Below are 24583 nucleotides of genomic sequence, written 5' to 3' on the forward strand. Positions count from 1 at the left end.
AATACCTTTCTCGTGATCTCTGAGACGAACTTGGTCACCCGATTTTAGATCAGATAAGCGTTTTGCTCGCCTGTCATGGAACAGTTTCTGTTTCGCCTGTTGACGTTCCTTACTCAGTCTGACCAACGCTGAGTTATGTGTATTAAGCAGTTCATCATGTATCAGAAGATTTGCTCTAATCCTCCTTCCCATCAGCATTTGTGCAGGAGAAAGTCCATTCTGTAAAGGTGTACTGCGGTAGATTAAAAGACTTTTGTAGAAATCTTCTTTACCTTCTTGAGCTTTTTTCATGAGACTCTTTACAGTTTTTACTGAACTTTCCACATACCCATTTGAGCGTGGATAGTGGGGACTTGACGTAGCATGGACAAATTCCCACTCATCAGCAAATTGTCTAAATTCAGCACTGGAAAACTGAGGACCATTGTCAGTGAACACTTCCATAGGAACACCATGCCTTGCAAAGATTGACTTCATGCAATTAATTACGGCTTTACTAGTAGTTGTATGTAGTGTCTTCACCTCAGGGTAGTTAGAGTAATAATCAGTCACGACAACGTACGTTTTCCCATTACAATCAAACAAATCTGCGCCAACTTTCTGGTACGGTCTCTCTGGCACTGCGTGAGGACTCAGTGGCTCGACTTGTTGTTTCGGTCTATACGTAAGACATAATTCACATGTAGCTGTAGTCTGTGCTATGTCTTGGTTCATTCTTGGCCAATACATAACTTCACGCGCTCTCCACTTACATTTTTCTTCTCTTAAGTGGCCTTCGTGTATCTTGCACAGCATAGTTTTTCTTAGTCGTGCAGGTATGACAAACCTATTGACTTTGTAAATAATACCATCGACAACTGTAAGGTCACTGCGGTACATCCAATAATCATGGATAGACAGCGGGCATGCATGTTTTTCTGCTGGCCAACCTTTCAGAATGGTATCTTTCAACACTTTCATTGTGTCATCTGTCTCAGTTTCTTTCCTAATCTGTTCTTGTCTTGCAAGAGACACTGGTAGAGAAGCTATGATCAAATTAACATAGGCTTCTATCTCTTCATCCATCAGACTTTTGGAACCTTCACTTTTGTCCACAGCACGAGAAAGTGTATCAGCAATGTACATGTATTTGCCGGGACAGTACAGCAAGTGTACATCATATTTCTGTAGTCTGATAAGCATTCGTTGAATTCTCATGGGACAGTCATGTAATGATTTAGTCATGATAGCTATCAATAGCTTGTGGTAAGTTTCCACTGTAAATGTTTGACCATACACAAACTGATGAAATCGCTCACATGCATATGTGATAGATAGAAGTTCTTTTTCTATCTGAGCATACCTTGTTTCAGCACTTGTCAGTGCTCTTGATGCATAGATTACTGGTTGCCATGTATCCTCATGTTCTTGTAACAGCACTGAGCCTAGGCCAAATTGTGAAGCATCTGCTGAAATTCTTATTCTTTTCGCAGGATCAAAGAATTTTAGCACTGGTTGCTCTGTAATGATCTGTTTCAAGTTTTGCCAACTTTCTTCTTGTTCATGTGACCACATCCACTCGTTATCTTTGTCCAACAACCATGTAAGAGAGGCTGTTCGTTCAGAGAGTTGAGAAATAAACTTTCCTAAGTAATCATTCCTAGGAATCTTCTGACGTCGTCTTTGTTGTTAGGACGTTCCATGTTCACTATGGCTGATATTTTCCTTGGGTCTGGTTTTACACCTTGATCCGAGACCACGTCGCTCATAAAGGTAAGTGTAGTCACGCCAAATTCACATTTGTCCTTGTTTAGATTTAGATTCACTTTCTTGACAAGTTCCATTACTTGTCTCAATCTAGAATCATGTTCTTCCTTTGTAGATCCCCAGACAATAATGTCATCCATCATTGTTTCAACACCTGGAATATGTTCAAAAATCATGTGTATCTTTTTGTAATATACTTCTGGAGCAGACAATATTCCATATGGTAGTCGAAGAAATCTGTATCGACCTTCTGGTGTATTAAATGTACAAAGCTTTGAGCTGGCCTCATCTAGCTTCATTTGCCAGAATCCTGAAGATGCGTCCAATTTACTGAACCATTTTGCTCCCGCAATTTGCGACATGATTTAATCTCTGGTTGGTAGTTTGAAATGTTCTCTTTTAATAGCTTTGTTTAAATCTCTGGGGTCTAGACATATTCTGAGTTGTCCATTTTCTTTTCAACAATTACTAAGGAGCTTACCCATTCAGTAGGCTCATCAACTTTCTGTATCACACCCAAGGCTTCCATGCGATTTAACTCTTGTTTCAGTTTTTCTCTCAGCGCAAACGGCACTTTTCTACAGGGGTGTATCACTGAAGAAACTTGCGTGTCTATATTTATTTTATGCTCTCCAGGCAAACAACCTTGACCTTCAAAAAAGTCTCTGTATTCTGTAAACATCGATTTGCAGTCATCTTCTACTTGTGATGTCACCATAAAAACTTTCTTTAGCAAGCTTAGTTTCTCACAGGAACTTAATCCTAGAATCGGTTGCACATTTTTATCCACAATCAGTAGAAATGTTTTAAACTGTTGTCCCTTATATTTTAGTGTCACTAAGTATGTACCTTTCACAGGAATTTCCTCCCCAGTGTACCCTGTAACTTTCACTTTGGCTGGGTGAATTTTAGGTTTTACTCTAAAAGTTTTATAGTCTTGAAATGATATTAAATTCACCTTCGCACCAGTATCAAGCTTAAAGGGAATGACAATCTCGTTCACAGTTAAAGGGACAATCCATTCTTTCTTATCTGCACTGCAAAGTTCAATGCAATCCACAAAGAATTCATCTGTTTGTTTAACAGCATGCACTTTGGTTGTTTTACTTTTAATTTTACAGCATTTGGCAAAGTGATTAAGTCTACCACATTTCATGCAGGTTTTACCATAAGCAGGGCACATTTTAGGATTGTGAGCATTTCCACATCTACTACACATTTCCTTATTAGACTGTTTCATTCTTGAGAATGGAGGTTTGCATGGCTGTTTTCTGCACTACATGCACATCAGCTTCCTTGTGTAACTTTTTGGCTTGAAATCTAGTTATTTCTGCAGATCTACACATAGTCACTGCCTTTTCTAGTGTTAGGTCTTGCTCTCTCAGCAATCTCTCTCTGAGACCATTATCAGGTATTCCACAGACAATACGATCTCTAATCAGTGAATCCTTTAAATCACCAAACTCACAGGTTTTACTGAGTGATTGCAGCTCTGTAACATACTGATCAAATCCATCTACAGACTTCTGATCACATGCGAAAAACTTATATCTTTCATATGTCACATTTTTCCTTGGCACAAAGTAATCTTCAAACTTTTGCATTATAGAAGATAGCACGCTATTCTGCCCCTCAGCAAACTGAAAACTATTATAAATTTCCAGCACATCCTCTCCTATCACATGGAGGAAAATGGATGCCTTCGTTTTGTCAGCCTCTGAATCAGCTCCACATGCAGCAAGATATATATTAAACCTTTGCTTAAATCTTTTCCAGTTTTCAGACAAGTTACCAGACATCAGCATGCCGGTTGGAGGAGCTAGTTTATCCATGGTTACTCACTGTTTGAAGATAGGAGCACACGGCAGGTTTTGCAGACACAGAGTATCACAGCCACAGACTTCTGCAAGATTCTTTCACACTCTGAGAGCACTAGCAGTCCAAGTTAAACTTCTTCTGACACCATGTTCTGTTCATAAGTTTGTAAATCCAGTCATCGGGACACAGAGACATGTGAGTTCACTGCTGTGCTGTTTATTCCCTCACCAACTCCAGGCACACTGCACACTGGACCACGCACTTCCCATCATCCCCCTGGTCCCAGGGACCATCACTGAAGATTCAGGCTTACACATGTTAGTAAGGGAGTGTCTACAAATATTAAGCATTCTAATACACTAACATCACATTAGGTATCAAAAATAACACATATAATACAGACCCTCCAACATGACCCGCCCCACTAGGTACAAAATGCTCTGTTTCTGGACTTCCCTCTTAATTTATGATTTCCATCACCTGTGTTGAACTAGTCAAATGATAAGAAAGCTGTTTCTTCACAGGTGATTGCAATAATAAATTAAGAGGGAAGTCCAGAAACATAGCATTTTGTACCTAGTGGGGCAGGTCAAGTTGGAGGGAATGTATAATACCATATAACAGGAGAAAGAGGAACCGCTAACATTAACCCCACGGAGTATACTGCTGATTAGTTATTTATATTTTTTATTTTTATTTTCTCCTCCTTTATCCCCCCCCCCCCCCTTTGCCAGTTATGACTGGTGTGTTCGTGTCACAACTCACAATGTCCTTTGGCTGCCGCTCAGAGTAAGTGGAGGGGGAGACTGGGGAGGCCTTATATAACCTTTCCCTCTGCCTTATTCCTGCAGTGTCTGCTGCCACTAAACCTCTAGGAACACTGATCCCCACCCTCATCTTCCATGTCTGGGAAAAAGGTGATTGTCGTGTTCGGAGCCACAGGTGAGTGGGGGTGAATGGACGTCGGCCTGCAGGTGGGGGACACCGGATAGGGGCTTTAGGTGTTACTCTATCTTGCACTGTCTCATACTTGCCTACCTGACCCTGTCCATGAGGGAGAAAATGCTATGTTCCTGGGCTTTCCTGGTAATGTATGATTGCCATCACCTGTGGTGAAACACCTTTCTTATCAATTAACTAGCAATCATACATTACCAGGAAAGCCCTGGAACAGAGCATTTTCTCCCTCACGGAGAGGGTCAGGTAGGCGAGTATGCACTGTCTGCTCTCAATCATTTGTTCACTGCCTAAACTTATTTATTAACTTATTTATATCACACACACATATTGCACAGCATAGAGAATATCATTGTCCTTCACATCAGTCCTTGGGGCTTCCAACCTATATTCCGATCCACACTGACGCACAGACACTTTGGGTTATTCTGTGAGGAGACCTGCAAAACATGCACCGTGTGGGGTCCTGAGGACCGAGTTTGAGAACCTGTGGGTTACTGGATAAGAAAGGTGTTTCAGCACAGGTGATGGCAATCATACATTAGGTGGGAAGTCCAGGAGCAGAGCATTGTGTGCATCCTGGAGAGGGTCATGTTGGGAGGTATGTTAATGCTTGTTAGAACTTAGAAGCCAGTTAACCCACCAGTATGTTTTTGGAGCCTGGGAGGAAATTCATGCAAACACGGTGGAAACATACAAACTCCACACAGAGTGTACCTTGGGCAGGAATTGAACTCATGATCTCAGGGCTGTGAGACAGGAATGCTAACCACTACACCAACCATGCAGCTCACAGCTTGCACTCCTTTAAGCCACTGGACATTACAGTCTTTGAGCGTAGTCTAACATGGTGCCTAATTCAGAACTGATCGCTGGGCTGCGTTTTTTGCCGCCCTGCAATCAGACAGTCGCCGCCTAAAGGGGGAGGGGAAAACTGCTGTGCAAGTGTGCAGTCGCATGTGTTGCAGAGCTGCACAAAAATGCCTGTCAATCTCCTTGCGAACGCCCGTGTGAATGGATCCTTCCCACCATCCCGTCCCTGACCGGCAAAGCCCGTTGTAGCAGTGCGACACGCCGGTGAAATACGGTGCATACGCAGCGCAGTTTGGATCTGATCGCCCGCTGTGCGAAAACGCACAGCAGCGATCAGATCTGAATTACCCACATAGCCTCCAGTTAGGTTGTTGCATTTGGTAAAAGGGATTTCACCATCTAACATTTAGTTATTTTCCCCATCACCCCCAACTATCTAGAATAACTTATTATGTACTAGACCCCAGCCACACTTACCTCATAAGTTGCCGACAACTGATCAGTCGCTGACTGCGTAAAAAGAAAAGAGGTGAACTTTATCATGAACTGGTAGGAGATAAAGTAACTTTTAATCATTAATTAATTTCTATTTCCTGTTACTACATTTAATGCAGCAAAATACATTTGATGGTAGAAAAGTAAATACAGTGTAATAACTTGTGCATTATAAAGTAACAGTGTTGCAAACAGTGGTCACTGTTCTTGATTGATTCCATCATGTATGATGTGTCTACACAGGGCTGGAGCAGGGCCACCTGTGCAGCCCCGCCCCTGAACATGTATAGTCACACCAAGGGGGTGGGGCCCCTACACTAGGCTGCCTGGTATGGCAGGGGGTGGAGCCACCTGCACCAGCAAGTACAGTCTTGGGTGCTGTACAGTCTGCAGGGTGCTTGCCTCCTGTATACCTTTTATATACACAGAAATAAATATATAATGTTTTAATGTATATAGGTTTGCTTCAGTAGTATAAGGTCTTCACTCACCCTCACTGGTAAACTTAACATGTCTAAGACTGAGCTGATCATCCTCCATCCCTCCCGCATAACCTCACCTCCCACAATCTCATTATGTACTGATGGCACTACTATCTCCTCCAGCCCCCAAGTGCGCTGTCTTGGAGTAATCCTTGACTCCTCCTTCTCCTTCACATTCAGCACCTCTCGTAGTCCAGCCGCTTCCATCTCAAAAATATTTTCAGGATCAGACCCTTTCTCACCCAGGATGCTACTAAAACCCTCATCCACTCACTGGCCATCTCCAGACTGGACTACTGTAATCTCCTCCTGACTGGCATTCCTGAGAAATGCCTTTCTCCACTCCAATCTATCCTCAATTCTCCTGCCCAGCTCATCTTCCCCTCCAAACGTGCTACATCTGCAATTCCTCTCGTACAAGCCCTACACTGGCTCCTTTTCGACTTCAGAATCCTATTCAAGCTTCTCACACTCACTTACAAAGCCCTCACCCACTCCTCTCCTATCTACATATCTCTCCCACCCATACTCTTAACTGCCCAAATACATGCCGCCACTCCTGTCTACATGACCTCTTCCGACTCCCACATCCAAGATTTCTCTTACGTCCTAGAGGATACTGGGGTCCACATTAGTACCATGGGGTATAGACGGGACCACTAGGAGCCTTGGGCACTTTAAGAAATCAATAGTGTGCGCTGGTTCCTCCCTCTATACCCCTCCTACCAGACTCAGTTTAGAAAATGTGCCCGGAGGAGCCGGTCACACTTAGGGAAGATCCTGAAGAGTTTTCTACATTTATTTTTGATTTGTTATTTTCAGGCAGGGTTGGTTGGCACCAGCCTGTCTGCTTCATGGGACTTAGGGGGCAGAACGGCCCAACCTCCTATAGGGTTAATGGTCCCGTTTCTCCACTGACAGGACACTGAGCTCCTGAGGGAGCCATTCGCAAGCCCCACCACGGCGAGCATACGTTCTCGCAGTATGCCGTCACCGCCTAACAGAGCCAAAAGTAAGAAGAGTGGTGAGTAGATGGAAGGCGTCCCGGTTAGCGGGTTGCCAGCGGTAATGGCAGCATAAGGGTTGGAGCGCAGCACTGACAGGCAGGCTGCGGCTCCAGGCTTCAGATACAGGCTATATGCGTGTGTCACTGTGAGGGGCGAGCTGAGGCCACAAATAATACCCACACTGGCAATGCAGTCACAGGGGTTCTAACCCACTGTAACACTAAAATATACCTCAGCCAGTATAAAAAAAAGGGAAGACCGTGCACCATTAAGGGGGCAGGGCTTCACTATGAGCGGATCCAGCGGCTCACCGGCGCCATTTTACCTCTGCAGATCTCACTGAACAGACTGGCAGAGACGCGCAGCTCTTCCACAAGGACTCCAGATTACCTCAGCAGCGGTATCAGGGGGTTATAGTAGCAAGGGGGGCAGCAATATTAGAATACTAAGCACCTATTAAGGGAGCTTAGTTTGTGAACCAGCTAAGCTTGGCATCTAGCTATAGGGGCGCGGTGTGGCTGGCCCCTTCATACTCTGTGTCTCCCTAGAGGGCTCTGTGTGTTCTTTTACATTGTACAATGCCAGGGGGATCACTACAGTGTACTCAGGATAGTACACCTTCTCAGGCTAGTGGGTCTGAACCAGTATGGTTAGATTCATTAAAAGGGATGATTTCATATATTTTACATAAATTGTCCCAAAATGAGAAAGAGACGCAATACTTAAGACAGACTCTGGATGACCTGGTGAATAGAGATTCAGTGCCCATACCAGCGTCTCAGACCCCTACCATTTGTCCACAAAAGCGTACACTGGCTTAGATCTTACAGGCTGACACTGATGACGTTTCAGACGCAGAAGAGGGTGGGGTGGACTTGGGAGGGGGGATGCAGCTCTGTCACAAGGAATACAGGCCCTGATAGAAGCTATTAGAGATGTTCTGCACATTCCTGACAAAGTGACAGAGGACGATGAGGAATCTCATTTCAATGTAAAAGAGAAATCCTCTGCTTCTTTCCCTGCATTTAAGGAATTACATTCTCAGTGGCAGCATGCAGGGGCTTGTGGCTATGTCAGTGGACTGCAGATGTGGATTTCAGGAAAGGCGTGGAAAGCCTCCCATTTACAGGTGAGGCCCTATTTGGAGATGAACTGAATACGTGAATATCCAAGGCTACAGCAAATAAGTCTACATACGTTCCTTCCACAGCCCCCCCAGCTAGGAAAACCTACTCTGCTCCAACTCCGCATCCTATTGGACAGCAAAATTTAAAATTAAATCCAAGGGTTCTTCTACTGCCTTCAAAAGCAATAGAGGTAAACCCAGAAAACCAGCAATTGCAGGTTCACAGGAACAGACCTCCGGTTCTGCTTCCTCAAAGCTTTCAGCATGACGGTGGACCGCACTGCCTGGACGACAGGCAGATGGGAGCCCGATTAAAATATTTCAGTCACATATGGGCAACATCAGGCCTAGATCCCTGGGTCACAGATCTTATCGCCCAGGGCTACAGACTGGAGTTTCAGGAACTCCCATCTCACAGATTCTTCAAATCAGGCTTACCAGCTTCTCAATAAGCAAGTATGACTTTACAGGAAGCAATCCAAAAACTGGTACAGACTCAGGTCATTGTTCCAGTTCCACCTCAGCTACAGAACAAAGGTTCCAACCTGTTTGTGGTACCGAAACCGAACGGTTTGGTAAGACCCATTTTAAATCTCAAGTCACTGAACCCGTATTTACGGGTGTTCAAATTCAAGATAGAATCTCTGAGAGTGGTGATCTCAGGTCTGGAGGAAGGGGAATCTTGGTGTCTCTGGATATCAAGGATGTGTACCTTCATATCCCATCTGGCCGCCCCATCAGGCTTATCTAAGGTTTGCATTACAGGACTGTCACTATTAGTTCCAGGCCCTACCATTTGGCCTCTCCACGGCACCGAGGGTGTTCACCAAGGTAATGGCAGAGATGATGTTTCTCCTACGCAAACAGGGAATGAACATAATTCCATACCTGGACGATCTGCTGATAAAAGCACCATCCAGGGAGAAGTTGTTGGAAAGCATTGCCCTTTCAACTCGACTACTCCAGGATCACGGGTGGTTTCTGAACCTACCAAGATCTCACCTGGAACCAACACAGAGACTTTCGTTCCTGGGAATGATACTGGATACGGAAGCACAGAAGGTATTCCTTCCATTGGAAAAGGCATTGGTAATCCAGTCGATGGTGCGGGATGTTCTAAAACCAACCCGGATATCGGTGCATCTGCGCATTCGCCTTCTGGGGAAGATGGTAGCCGCTTACGAGGCGCTGTAGTACGGAAGGTTTCATGCAAGGCCCTTCCAGCTGGATCTGTTGGACAAATGGTCCGTATCGCATCTCCGCATGCACCAGAGGATACGTCTGTCACCAAGAGCCAGGATTTCTCTTCTGTGGTGGCTTCAGATTTCGCACCTCATGGAAGGCCGAAGGTTCGGAATTCAAAATTGGATTCTGCTGACTACAGATACAAGCCTCAGAGGTTGGGGAGCGGTTCCAAGGAAAATGGATAAGTCAGGAAACCATTCTTCCAATCAACATTCTGGAACTAAGGGCCATATGCAACGCCCTTCTACAGGCATCACATCTTCTTCAAGATCAGTTCATCCAGGTTCAGTCGGACAATGTGACGGTGGTAATGTACATAAACCGACAGGACAGAACTAAGAGCAGAGCAGCAATGTCAGAGGTAACAAGGATTCTCTTCTGGGCAGAAAGGCATGCTGAGGCATTGTCCACAATCTTCATTGCGGGACTAGACAACTGGGAAGAAGACTTCCTCACCAGACACGACCTCCACCCAGGAGTGGGGCCTCCACCCGGAGGTGTTCAGGTATGTGACATGTCGGTGGGGAATTCCACAGATCGACATGATGGCCTCTCATCTCAACAAGAAGCTCAAGCGGTATTGTTCCAGATCGAGAGACCCACAGGCTGTGGCGGTGGACGCTCTGATGACTCCATGGGTCTATCAGATGGTGTATGTTTCCACCACTTCCATTGATCCCAAAAATTCTCAAAAGAATAAAAAGGGAAAAGGTTCAATCAACCCTCATTGCTCCGGATTGGCCAAGAAGGGCTTGGTATGCGGATCTACTGGAAATGCTCCTGGAGGATCCGTGGCCTCTACCTCTTCGAGAGGATCTTCTGCAGCAGGGGCCGTTCGTCTCTCAAGACTTACCGCGGCTACGTTTGACGGCATGGAAGTTGAGCGTCAAATTCTAGCCCAGAAAGGGATTCTGGACAGGTTAATTACTACCTTGATCCAAGCCAGAAAAGGGGTAACGTCTAAGCATTACCACCGTATTTGGTGAAAATACGTCTCTTGATGTGAAAACAGGAAAATTCCTGCAGGGGAATTTTAACTGGGGCGTTTTCTGCTTTTCCTGCAATCAGGTGTGGATGTGGGCCTACGCCTGGGCTCCATAAAAGTCTAGAATTCGGCCCTTATCCATTTTCTTCCAGAAACAATTGGCTTCTCTCCCTGAGGTTCAGATGTTCTTAAAAGGTGTTCTGCACATACAATCGCCCTTTGTGCCTCCCACGGCACCTTGGGATCTCAACGTGGTGTTGCATTTTCTGCAATCTGAATGGTTTGAGCCTTTACAGGAGGTTGACGTAAAGTTTCTTACGTGGAAGACCGTCACACTGTTGGCCTTGGCTTCAGCAAGACGTGTGTCGGAATTGGGGGCCTTGTCCCACATGAGCCCCTATTTGATTTTTCATGAAGATAGAACTGTACTCAGGACTCGTCAGCAATTTCTTCCAAAGGTGGTGTCTGCGTTTCATATCAACCAACCTATTCTGATGGTTACTGACACCTCGAATACTTCAAAATCCCTGGTTGCTGTGAAGGCTTTGAAGTGGACAGCTCGTCACAGAAAATCGGACTCGCTGTTTGGGCTCTATGATCCCAATAAAATTGGGTGTCCAGCTTCAAAGCAGTCTATTGCTCGCTGGATCAGGCTTACTATCCAGCATGCTTACTCTACGGCAGGTTTGCCGGTTCCTAACTCTGTACAGGCCCACTCTACTAGGTTAATGGGTTCTTCCTGAGTGACTGCCCGGGGTGTCTCGGCTTTACAGCTCTGCCGAGCAGGTACTTGATAAGGTTTGAATACGTTTGCTAAGTTCTACAAGTTTGATACTTTGGCCTCTGAGGACCTTCAGTTTGGTCAATCTGTTCTGCAGGAACCTCAGCACTCTCCCACCCAGTTTGGGAACTTTGGTACATCCCCTTGGTACTAATGTGGACCCCAGTATCCTCTAGGATGTAAGAGAAAATAGGATTTTCATTTTCTACCGGTAAATCCTTTTCTCGTAGTCCGTAGAGGATAGTGGGCGTCTGTACAGTGCTTCATTGTTTCCTGCACTGTTACTTACCGGATATACTCGAGTATAAGTTGACCCGAATATAAGCCGAGGCACCTAATTTTACCACAAAAACCTGGGGAAACTAATTGACTCGAGTATAAGCCTAGGGTGGGAAATGCAGCTCTAGCCGTACACAGCCCTCAGTGCCAGATATGCCCTCATGCTGCCAGATATGCCCTCATGCTGCCAGATATGCCCCACAGTGCCAGATATGCCCTCATGCTGCCAGATATGCCCCACAGTGCCAGATGTGCCAGATATGCCCTCATGCTGCCAGATGTGACCTCCTGCTGCCAGATATGCCCCACAGTGCCAGATATGCCCTCATGCTGCCAGATATGCCCCAGTGCCAGATGTGCCCTCATGCTGCCAGATATGCCCCACAGTGCCAGATGTTCCCTCATGCTGCCAGATATGCCCCACAGTGCCAGATGTGCCCTCATGCTGCCAGATATGCCCCACAGTGCCAGGAAGGGTACTTACGCTCCATCGCTCCCGCGTTGTCTTCTGAAGGAGGGACACGGAGGGCACAGCGCGCGGCGTGTGTGTATTAAATGAAGTGCCGGTTCGTGAGCCAATTAGAGCTCACGAACGGGCAGTTCACTTAACACACACACACCGCCAGAGACGGAGACGCAGGAGGGACACAGGAGAGTCGCGCGCTGTGCCCTCCGTGTCCCTTCCACTGACTCGGGTGTAAGCCAAGGGGGCTTTTTCAGCACAATAAAATGTGCTTAAAAAGTTGGCTTATACTCGAGTATATACGGTAGTTAAGTATTGTTGTTGGTTCACCACTGTTCTGTTAAATCCTTCTCTCAAAGTATGTCCGTCTCCTCGGGCACAGTTTCTAGACTTAGTCTGGTAGGAGGGGCATAGAGGGAGGAGCCAGCGCACACTATTGATTTTTTAAAGTGCCCAAGGCTCCTTGTGGACCAGTCTATACCCCATGGTACTAATGTGGACCCCAGTATCCTCTACGGACTACGAGAAAAGGATTTACCGGTAGGTAATTAAAATCGTATTTTTGCCCATGCTGCTCCCTACCTCTGGAATTCTCCACCTCTCTACAAAACTTTCTAACCCTCTGTTCCATGCTCACTTCTACCCCTTCCGTGTCATCCCTGTCTGTCTGCTCACCCTTTTACAGTGTAAGCTTTCACGAGCAGGGCCTTCTTACCTTATATACTTTTTGTTCTCTTACTTATATTATCTACTCCATACATCCTACAATGGCTCCTGACCCGCTGTTCCTGCCACTCTGATGCTTATTTCAGTATTAAGACCACTGATGCAGGAATGTTTATATACCATGTACTTGTCCAGCATTGTCTTGTACTGTAAGTCGCTGTTTTCTTATTCTGCTCATTTGTTTCTATACTTGGTAAGGGGCTGTGGAACCCTTGTGGCGCCATATAAAGAATAATAATAAGGCATTCTACTTTTCTCCTGATCAACTTGTGGAGAGGGGATAATTCATGTAACCTGCATGTTTACCTTTCCTCCAGTCATCAACGTGAATGCTTTTTCATACAGTTTATAACTCTATATGGTAGTTGCATTGCATGGAATACAAAAAATACATGTGTAGGTATCCTCTGGGAATGAGTGAAGTAGATGCTGACGCTGGGAATCACGCGATCATATATCGCACCCAGGTAACATTTGAGCAGAGAAGCTGCTTTGAGACTTGCTTATATAGCATCTGAAGTCCGTAAGGAAGTGTTTTATGATAAAAGTGTTTAGTCGGTTAGGAAGGTTAGTGGTGTATACAGTATATAGGGGCATGTGGGGCTCTGGGAAGGCATATATTGGGGTGATAACTTTTCCTCACCCTCCCTTAGCTTTAACAGACATATTTTTGTGTTTTGCTGTTATGTGGAGTTATGTCTGGGTCACAGGACGGCTCAGTGGGGCAAAGTAACATCTTGTTAGCTCCCCTCCCACACCGTCCTGGCATCTGATGCATAGTACTGGGTTATAGACAGTATACGGCTCTTGATAAGTCATTTATTACCTCCTGGACACACTCCACAGAGCTAGAACACCACAAAGTTCCTCCTCCTGCATGCACTTTATTCCCATCAAATCCAATCTTCTTGAGACATTTAAAGGGCCACAAAAGCTTAAGATGGAATGTTATGAAAGTCTATCACATTTATACCTATATATAAAACATAGCTGTGTTATTATTACTAGCACTGCTTTTGTGCAATTAAACCGTTTGTTTATAATCCTCTCCGGCAGGAGCTCAGGGTGGGTCAGTGGCCGCCGCACTAATACAAGATGGCTTCTTTGCGGTCAGGGCGGTGACTCGGGAAACCAGCAGCTGTGAAGCTGAGGGAGGCCGGGGCGGAGGTCGTGTGCGCAGATTTGGACAATGAGGAAAGTCTGGTGGCCGCGCTGACCGGAGCCTATGGCGCTTTCGTGGTCACCAACTTCTGGGAACACTTCAGCAAAGAGAAGGAGGTGACACAGGTAAAGGCCCCATGTGTATGGAGAAATGCTAGCCACCACTGTAACCCTATCTATTCTTCTGATTCCCCATGCTGTCAACATCAACATTCAACACAATGCCCTCTGACTAGCGGAATAAATGACAACACATTAGGAGAACCCTGTCTTCTCCCTAAACTTAATTACACTTTGCAAAGTGCAATCTAACGCTAATTTGCATTGTGCCTAGATGAGGGTAATGTATATACGAGATGTTATCTCTCTGTGCAGGATTTGAGCATATTCAGGGTGGCTTTGTCTTCTTCTTTGCCTATCTGCCAACCTTTTTGTTTGTTTATAGACAACTCAATGTTGTCACACCTATCCCATGTCACATTACCAATCTATTGTATAAAACAGTCTCCTAAGGTCTGTCACGTCTTCAGCATGCATGTGCACCGGGAGCTATGGCGTGTGCCTCTGCTGCACCGGCTTCCACTGCTAGGGAGAAGGGACAGAACATGACCTGGTAGCTGCAGGACAGGAGGAGGACCTGCAGAATGGGTATGGGTCAGAGCAAGGTGTGAGACGGAGAAAGACAGGGGGAAGAGAGGGAGGGCGGAGTGGGACAGTTCAGCTGAAAGGGTGCAGCGATGGACAAGGCTAGACTGTGGTAACCCCGTGTACCCCAAGTCCTTTTACTTGTTCATAAAAAATCAATAAGATTGACAGCAGGCAAAATATAGGAATTTCGGGAAGAGAAAAGAAACAATGGCATTTTTACATAATGGTGAGCACTGCAGGTGAGCTTAGTGACTTGCCCAAGGAAGCAGACAGAAAGCGGCGAAACGCGTTGCAGCTATTTTGACGTTATTTATCCGTTCACCTCTGCATTTCTTATTTCCTCTCTTATATTTTATTTCTTGTTCTTATTTTAATACTTATATGTTAATTGGGGATGTGTTCAGCATCCTGATGGATGGGATGCCAGCAGTCATGTGACCAACGGGTAAGGGATCGTTCAGTTGATACAACTTAATGGTCAATGACTATTGGTCGATAGGGTCACTAGGTCGACAGGGTCACTAGGTCGACATGAGGTTTTTTTTTTTTAAACTTTTTTTGGTGTCCTTTTCGTCGTAAAGTGACGGGAAACCCCAATTTGTGCACTGTGTCCCCTCGCATGGCTCGCCATGCTTCGGGCAAGGTGCTGCGCTCGGCACAGGTTCCTATTCCCAATCGTAGTCCACGTGGATCGTAAAGAATGAAAAAGTTAAAAAATTGGATTTAAAAAAACACAAAAAACTCATGTTGACCTTTTAACCTGTCAACCTAATGACCATGTCAACCTTTTGACCCTATTGACCTAATGCATGTCGACCAACAGTGGTCGACCTAAGTGGCGCTGACCTAATGACCGTATCCCATGACCAATGCAGGTTAGGCACTAAGGGGAATTAGGGTTAAGCACTGTGTTGGGGGAGTTAGCTCCAGCAACCACCCTCTCAGGGTTAACCCTAGCTGCCGCCCCCTTGGAGGGTTAGGCTGGGGGTGAGGGGAGGTAAAAATAAATACCTCCTCCGAGATCGGAAGGCCGATGTCAGTCATGCGACTGCCAGAATCCAAACGAATGGGGTTTCATACCGAACCCATTAATTGCAATTATTTTATGCTTTAGAGGGTTGAAGTATATTCACCTTTGAAAAAAATAGTAAAAAACATTTTTAGATATCGTCTGTCTCATATTGGGAGAACGATCTCTGATTAGAGGTTATTTTATATAAGTACAGCCTGGCACTGCAGGTTATCCAAGTCCTTATACCTCTCTGTAATGAGATAAAAGGAAGTTATTCCATTACTATTAAGCAGACGGACATTGGGATTATAAATATATGTCCAAGGCGAATAACACATTAACAGAAAAGTCTGAAAGTATCAGCAATCATTTCAATGCCAGGTCGCTTTGCCGGGACCTTCCTGACCACCCTTTCACACAGACATGCAAGTTACCGGGTGGAGAATTTCAACCCGGTAATTTGCAGATCAACACGGGTATTTTGTCTGGGTGAAAGGGCCAACCCGTGTCATAATTCCCGTGTCTCCGACCCTGGTAAATTCCAGGGTCGACCCTTTCACCCAGTAATTTCAGTTTCTATCTGAAAGGGGTATTACAAAGGGTAAGTATGATTTTACAGGATATTTTGCCCGGTTATTTTTCTTTAACCCTTTCTGAGTGTCCTGAGGAACACCTACCAGAAGGTGCAACAGCCGCCAAGGCAACCTGCAATCACTGACTGGTTATGGTGCAATAATACCCAAGGCTTATGTACCGTAGAACGCGTTGCACAACAAAACTGGTAACTGCGACCGGATATCACAGAAACAGCGTATCATCAGTATCTAACAATATACATGGGTCTGTGTAAACTTAACAATGAACCACCAGACTTGTAGCACTGTAGTTAAAGACGCACAATGAATGTGCTTAGATGGCAGATCAATAGGATTATAAAATACAGTTGACTGGAAAATGTTTCCAACGCGTTTTGGCTAACTTCCTAGCCTTCTTCAAGGAGTGCTGCTGAAATCACAGCTCACTGGTTACATTATATTCTAGAATAGTAAAATCGAAAAAGAATTGGATTGAACTAGTCTGGCTAATATAACGACTTGATAAATCACGACTTTATGATTATATATGTATATTTAGCCCTACAAACTGGGAAATAATGGACTCTCTTCCTATTTACACTAGATAAACCAAACCGTTCAGTCATGCATTAATGCATGACTAAATAAACCCATAAACGGAAAAAAAACTGTCCACAATTTTTTTGTTACATATTTTTTAAAGACCCTTTGAATTCCGAATAAGTTGATCAAATGAGGTCATCTATCAGTTAAGAACAATTTTCTCTTTCTCCAGGAACCACTTCCAGAGGAGGTGAACATTTCTGAGTCAACCACTGACAAGCTTTCTTCTTTCCAGGGTAAATTGGTCGCGGATGTAGCTAAACGGCTCAGCCTGACCTTTGTGGTCTTCAGCGGCATAGAAAACGTGAAGAAGCTGACAGAGGGGAAGCTGGAAGTGCCCCACTGTGACGGCAAAGGGGAGGTAGAGGAATATTTTAGAGAGATTGGAGTCTCTATGACCAGTGTGCGACTTTCATGTTACTTTGAGAACTTCCTGACATACTTCTGGCCCCAGAAGAACAAGGACAGTGACATCTACTGTCTGGGTATGGCATAGGGAGGGTGATGCCTTGGGGTATGGTGGCTGTTTGTGCAAACACTTGAAGCTGTGGAGATTGGTTGGAGGATGCGTGTCTTATAGAGTGGAGAATGACAAAGGCGGGCCGGGGACATGGTTGGGTGGTTTGGACATGTAATTAGATTCAGGATTATACAGTATGGAATCTGTTATCTGGAATGATTGGGGAAATCTGATTGGCTAATAAACAAGTTAAAATGAGGAAGCAGAATATGAAGAATGAATAGAATATGGTTCTTTATTAAATTAATTTGACTAGGATCTAAACACATTATTTTAGTCTATTTACAACTACTCCTTGTCCACGATGTCCTCGGTGGTGGACTTGGACAGAAGAACCTGTAGCCAATCAGATCATTGAAATCCTCATAGCAGCACAGATTATACTTGGGTGAAAACAGGCCACTCATTTCATTAGGTTTGGACAGGGCTCCATGTGACCAGTATTAACGTGGGGATAGAAATGGAAGCCGGGGTGGGGTGGGGGGAGAAGTGGAAATAATAACCTTGCCCCATCAACACAAAGCAGATATTGGAGACTTCAGTAAAACGTAGTATTGTGGTGTCAAATACATGTCCATATGAAACAGAGTTCATACGTCTAAGTTGCTTTACAGAGTTTCATACCAGTTGCATGTTGATATTCTCCACAACGCAAGAATTTTGCTGGAAAAAGTACCAACTTCCACATGTTACATATGTCATTTTCAAAATATAATTCCAGCCATCCCCATGGGTGACGTTCCGCTGGATGGATTCTCTGTGAAAGACTTGGGTCCTGTTGTCGTCCGTATCTTGAAGTCTCCGTCGCAATATGCCGGCAAGGACATTGGGCTCAGCGCGGACAAGCTGACGGTGGAGCAGTACGCAGCTATAATGTCCAAAGTCGTTGGAAAACCCATCAGAGACGCTAAAGTGAGTATTGGTGGTAGAGACTACCCCAATGTCTTAAGAATAAATCGGCATACACACCATTGCTTTAAGTGAAAAAACGGCACCACAGATGGACAGAAGATGATGTAGAGAGTGAGGGATTCTGCAAAAATATCTATTTTTAACAGATGCTTCTCTGCCCTCAGATTTCCCTAGAGGACTATATGAGAGACTGGGCTTCCCGGGAGCACAAGAGCTGGCCAACATGTTCCGTTTCTACTTAATGAGACCCAACCGGGATGTGGAGCTCACCCTCAAACTCAACCCTGGGGCCATGAAGTTCCAGCAGTGGATGGAGGAGAACAAGGAAGCTTTTAGGGACTTGTGAATGATCTACCTGATATTGCCCGTAATTGTATAATATATGTTCTCTGGACCATGAATGTGATCCTTCCAGTTCCAAGTGGTAGGCCTTTTTCTTTATTCATTAAAAACATTGGGGGGGAAATTAAAAACCACAGTAATGACATGACTCATCTGCAATACTATTAACCTTTTATCTATATACGAGGAATTCCACTTTTCAGGATAACCAGCAGTTCACTGGTCCATTTTTTGAAACCAGTTTGTGGCTCGTACAGGGCAGGAACTTGTTTCTCTCACCATTGCAAGCACTCACCTGGGAAACAGCGATTCCTCAGAGAGCCATTTGTCTATGTGTAGCGCTAATAAACTGGATATCCAAAGCTCTAGGACGTCCAGATTTCGGCTGAGTACGCAGATCCGTTTTAACAGCTCAGCCGAACGCGGTGTCCGGTGACGACACCTCGTTTACCCACACGTCTCAAAGCACAACACAAGTCAAGTCAGTTAAGGTCAGTAGTGTTTTAATGCAACTTACTATTGAATAAAACATTTTCACAGTTATAGACATCCACCGCTTTGAGGCAACGGAGGTCACGTGGTTAAAATTGGCAAAATATAAAACTAAACAAAATGTAAAAACAAAGAAAGTCCACTTGACAGCTGTGCGTGCTGGTGTCTGAATTACTTAGTTTGCGCAGTTGGAGGATACGATGTACGGATGTCGCGGAGTTAAAACGTGCCTGTCACCTGTACACAGTACATGCAGCTACTCCGTGAGTCCGCGGCAAAACCATCAATTTACTCGGAAGCGTTTAAAGTTTCGTGCCTCGGTGAAGCGATTGGATAGCCAGAATGTGGGTTCAGCTCACAATTGGCTGTCTATACCGCATGACAAGTGGGTACACATTAACATCCGCAGGGACGGCATGTGGCTGGAGTGATCAGTAGCCATTTCTTCACCCGGATATCTGAAGACACCTAGCAATCGTTAGTTTACCGGGACGGGAACCTTACAGTACAGCTACAGCAACGTTACAATACATGACATCAAAGCATGTAAATACACCCAACGCTGAGCATACCTAGTTCAGTCAAATAAAGAAACCATAGGCTACAACAGGGATATATTTTTTTTAAAGGACCACAAAGCATAAAATTATATCATTTTATATCAAAACTTTTTAGAACTTATCCCCGTCCCCCTTACCGTGTAGGCTCACAAGGCAAGAGCCTTTGCCGCCCCACAAGATGTTCCATCTTGGACCCCAAACGGTTCATGTTTTCCAGGTCTCCTGACACAATAACAAGTGAGATAATTAGCTCCACCTGTGGATCTTTTAAAATGTGTGAGTAATGAGTACACCTGCTAGGGGACCTGGGAAGTGTGACACATTTGGGGTCCTGCGGAGCGAGTAAGTAGAAAATATCATCCTTATTACTTCCCAATATTTAAAGGGAGCGGCCCAGCATTACACAGCGAATGGGCTGCTTTGTGCATGCCCTCCTGCAACCTTTACTTTTATCTTCTGTGCTTTTCAGTATTGTCTTAAGGTTATCAGGCAGAATTTCTTGTTGTTGTCGTCGTTGTCCTCAGATAAGAAGATGTACATTATGTCATAACACGGGGCAAGGCAGACAAACAGCCAAATGGTGTGTCAGTGCATGGCTGAAGAGCACGGAAAGTATTAAAAGTTGAAGGACGGCATGCAGAAATAAGGATTTCTCAGTCGCATGAAGGTGACAGGCCAGATTTGGAAATTGGTAAGGACGGGATTAATCCTCCTATTAAAAAAAAAAGAAATAACTGGCATAGTTAACGCTGAGCAGATAATAGTCAGTAGCAGCCTTACCACTTGAGGACCACGATGGGCAGAAAACTGCGGAGTTAGCGTTAGTTAATAAGCAATTACAACTCTGCTCGGTGTCCAGCGCAAAAATGACTAGAAAAGTTCACGTTTGGGCGGCGTCAGAATGTCCGGCCACTCACACAATTATAAATCTGCAAACCTGAGAAGAGAATCCATTGATCAGAGTGCATCATGGCCGACTGGGGAAAATGATAGGAAACAACTGAAGCAATTCCCGATATATATTTTGTGTTATATACAATTGTCAGAACTACACTACTTGATGAGACATAGTATGAGATGCAGCAAAACATTCCCAGATATGGCAATTAACAGGCGGCTATATGCGGTCTAAAAGTGCATTGCGGGAACAGGGGACGGGATTTCCATGCTCTGCAGGAATATAGTGTCACGGTTACAGCTACTCTTAGTATCATCACTGGAATCCTTCTCATGGGAAAGGACTAAGCGTAAGCGGAGACGTCACTCAGAGGTGACCATTATATACTGGTACCTATAGTACACACGTAATGCTGTTCTTCCCATTAGTGTGCATATAGCCATGTGGAACATCCCTCAGTATTGACGGTCCAGATAGCCAGCGACAATATCCGCCACTCCTGCTGTTGTTTAGACAGCGGTGGGCGGCTTCCTTCATTCCCATTAAAGTCCAGAATGCCAAAACAGAACGGAACCAATGGTTCCCACTCACAGCCAATCAAGAGATTGTTTAAAGCAGCAATTCCACACAAAAAAATATCACTGTGGTTGGTAATAAGAAACTTGTAATTTACCAATGTTTCTTTTTAATGCGATTACCATGGCAACCACAGTCACACGACACATGGTGAAGTGAGCAGAGGGGCTTTTGAATGCATCTGTGACGCTGTCAAATCCTCCTCCTCCCTATTACCATCAAACCATCCCATGTGTCTTTGCGGCAGACTGACTGTGTTTGGCAGCCATACCCGTCTGCCCACCACGGACTTCAAATAGAAGCTAATGAAAAATTAGTATCAGATTCATGATTTTTTAAAAAGGTAACTTGCTATTTAAAAGAGAAACAAAAACCTCTATATAGGATTGCTGCTTTGAACAACGGTCACTAGCAGTACATTGCATTTTAACATAAAGATCATTTGTTTTTAAAGGTAGTACCGACGCGTTTCTTCTTCAATGATAGTGTCGGACTTCACAAAACCCCACAAATATCTGAGGTAGGCAGAATGGGCCTGGAGAATGAATAAAACACACAAAGTAAAATAAATAACATGACAATGCCCCACAAGCCATCCGAATTTCCTTCTCTGGAGGCCATCCGTGACACAGTCCGGGAGAGAGGTGCAAGGCCAGCGCCCGTTACCTCCTTGTACAGGTCCGTGGTTTCCCTGTCAATCTGGTTAGACTACCTAGCAAAGGCTTTGACACACTGACCGCCTACATCTAAAAGAACCGTAAAAGCATTGCATGTCTTATTCAACGAACGCTCCTGCTAGTCGCCAGAAGACTTCCTATATACGTCGGCCCAACACCATTTCTGTATTCACGTTAGAGGAGACCACCGAGTGAGCGACCCAGCCATATTCAGTCTCCAGAACAAGACAATTCACAGCGTTATAGTTGAGATGGGTGGACGGAGGAGGAGGAGATGAGATTGTAGCTCTGAGATGGGATCGGACGAAGAGAACTGGTGAGATGCTTCTAGCCCATTCTTCTGTAAGTGTAGATATAAGCCCTGCAGTTGGGGCAGGTGTGGGTTACATCTTTCAGGTCATTGATCATACAAGGGATGAGGCAGCAGCCCAGGTCGCACCTGAGAGGAGTAAACAGGGAACGGAAAGGTAAAGTAACCATAGGTAACCGGCAAGAACACACACACTAGAGCCTCTATGTAGGAGGCTGCAAGCTATTAGTCTAAATCACACATTCATCCTTCACAAGGGTCTGGAGCAGTAAGGTGGGGAGGGGTGTGTGGTACCGTTCTGGATTAATAATGTAATTCTTTAAAAATGACTTAACAATGGGATATAATTCCTATATTATACTATTGTCTATTCCACTATGACTTTTAGGAAAATAGGTGTTCCTACACAATATTAACCTATAATAAATAAGGTTTATTAAAGTCCACACTGCCTCCAACTATGCCATGGCAACACTGCACCTAAGGTCACTATTTCCTTGTGCACAGAGGCTGAACCATGCTTCACAGTTACAGTGCCATCTTGTGGTAGGCTATGGTTGCTGCATGCTTACACACAGATTCATGACTATATCACCTAGCCGCCCGCACTTACCCCACAAAGCAGCAGAAGCAGCACAGCAGGAAGTTCATAAGTCCGATCTCATGTGTGATTTTAGTGATAATGGGCTGCTGGCAGTGAGGGCACACCGTCTGTACCGGGGAGCCCTGGAATATTTCCCCCTGCAGGACCGTCACCGTAGTGGAGGCGGAGGCAGCGCCTGCTACGGGTGGCATAATGACGGTGGTGGCATGTGCCCCAGGCGACGGGAATGGAGCAGGATATTGCCCTGTGGTGGGTGGGTAGTAGCCCATAGGTGCATAAGGCCCAGGAGGAGGGTAATAACCTGTAAGGGAATAAAGAGATTATAATAACTGCAGTAGTATAGTGGACATTTAAGTTTTTAAACAATTCAATCGTAGCAACATTCGCTGTGCGGCGTCACCGTGTCCTGTGCTGCTCATTCAGAGAGCAAGCGACGCACTATCCGGGGATAGTCACTGACAAACCGTGTGGTCAGTGCCTACAAATACACCACATGGCCTAAAGTATGGGAACACCCCTTCTAATGACTGTGTCTGACCATTTCAGCTAATCCCGTTGCTAACGGGTGTATACAACCACAATGCAACCTCCACAGTCAACGTCGGCAATAGGATGGAAGAGCTCGGCGACATTCAAGGTGGCTCTGTCTTAGGACGTCACCATTCCATCGAGTCAGTTCCTCAAATTCCCGTCCTACTAGAGCTGGGGCAGTTCATTCACCTACGACTGCGAGGTCGAATAGTCTAGAAGCTAAAGGCATGAATCACGAGCAAAGCTCACAAGAGGAAAGAGCATGAAAATCATCAGCCCTCAGTTGTAACATGCACCACGGACTTCCCAAAGAACCTGACTGGCCTGCACAGCGACCAGACCTCCGGGTGGTCCTGAGACACTGACCAAGAGCCAGGCCTAATACTTTCATGGCTGAATGGATGCAAATCCCTGCAGACATGTTCCACGCTTCAGTGCAAAGTGTGGAACATGGCTGCAGAACTCAGAGGAATGGAGGCAGTTATCCCAGAACAACAATCTGAAGTACAACCTGTGGTGTTCTGTTGTGCAACAAGGTAACTGAATAATTTTTTCTTCACGCCAACTTTATACCTCTTACCTTGATTTGGCGCAATGTAGCCGGGTGTGGCCTCATACGGAGGGGGTCCTGATTCTGGGGGTACAAAAGGCATGTTGGGAGGATAGGCTCCGAGTGGTTGTGTGTTATCTAGAAGTGAAAAGAGCGCGTACAACAGACAATAAGTTCAGAATGAAGAATATCGCGTACAGACAGACACACACACACACACACACACACACACACACACACACACAACATAGTGTATATATGTAACGTATATATATATATATATATATATATATATCTATCTGTAACGTTTCATAGTACAGTCTCTGCTCATTGCAAACACAAAGGTGCTATGCATATACTAACAAATTAGTATGGCCATAATCCAAGACGGAAAACACTTATTCTCATTAGAGATGGCCATTAGAGGCACTGAATGATCGCTGGGCTTCCGACATCAAATCATGTGATGTAAAAGGAGCTTCGCGCATGCGCACATACGGGGGGCTGCTGACACCACTTCCGGGTGTCCGCAGATAATTTCAAACAGACAGCCAGCGGATAGAACCATCCGATGGTTGGCAACCAACGTAAACCCAGTATATGATGGGATAAGTACAGCCATTGGTTTATGATGACCATCCCTCATTTACACACAGTGACAAAATGCCGCAGCGGATATTTCTGAAAGC

The 24583-nt window shown here is 45.0% G+C and overlaps 1 protein-coding gene and 1 pseudogene across 2 annotated transcripts in view; one reads left to right on the plus strand and one right to left on the minus strand.

The window, feature by feature from the left end:
- The first annotated feature begins 4349 nt into the window (after positions 1–4349).
- Positions 4350–18679, plus strand: LOC134945881 (nmrA-like family domain-containing protein 1; annotated as a pseudogene).
- A 503-nt stretch (positions 18680–19182) lies between these two features.
- CDIP1 (cell death inducing p53 target 1) overlaps positions 19183–24583 on the minus strand; it is a 35566-nt gene continuing 30165 nt past the window's right edge. For both annotated transcript variants that reach the window (XM_063935433.1, XM_063935434.1), the window contains 3 exons: positions 23925–24032; positions 22823–23114; positions 19183–22338 (listed from right to left, as the gene is read on the minus strand). In XM_063935433.1, the coding sequence (XP_063791503.1) occupies positions 22227–22338; positions 22823–23114; positions 23925–24032 (512 nt within the window). In that variant the 3' untranslated portion in view covers positions 19183–22226. The remainder of the gene's footprint in view (positions 22339–22822; positions 23115–23924; positions 24033–24583) is intronic.

The sequence above is a fragment of the Pseudophryne corroboree genome, chromosome 7 (genome assembly GCF_028390025.1).
Source record: "Pseudophryne corroboree isolate aPseCor3 chromosome 7, aPseCor3.hap2, whole genome shotgun sequence".
Lineage (NCBI taxonomy): Eukaryota > Metazoa > Chordata > Amphibia > Anura > Myobatrachidae > Pseudophryne > Pseudophryne corroboree.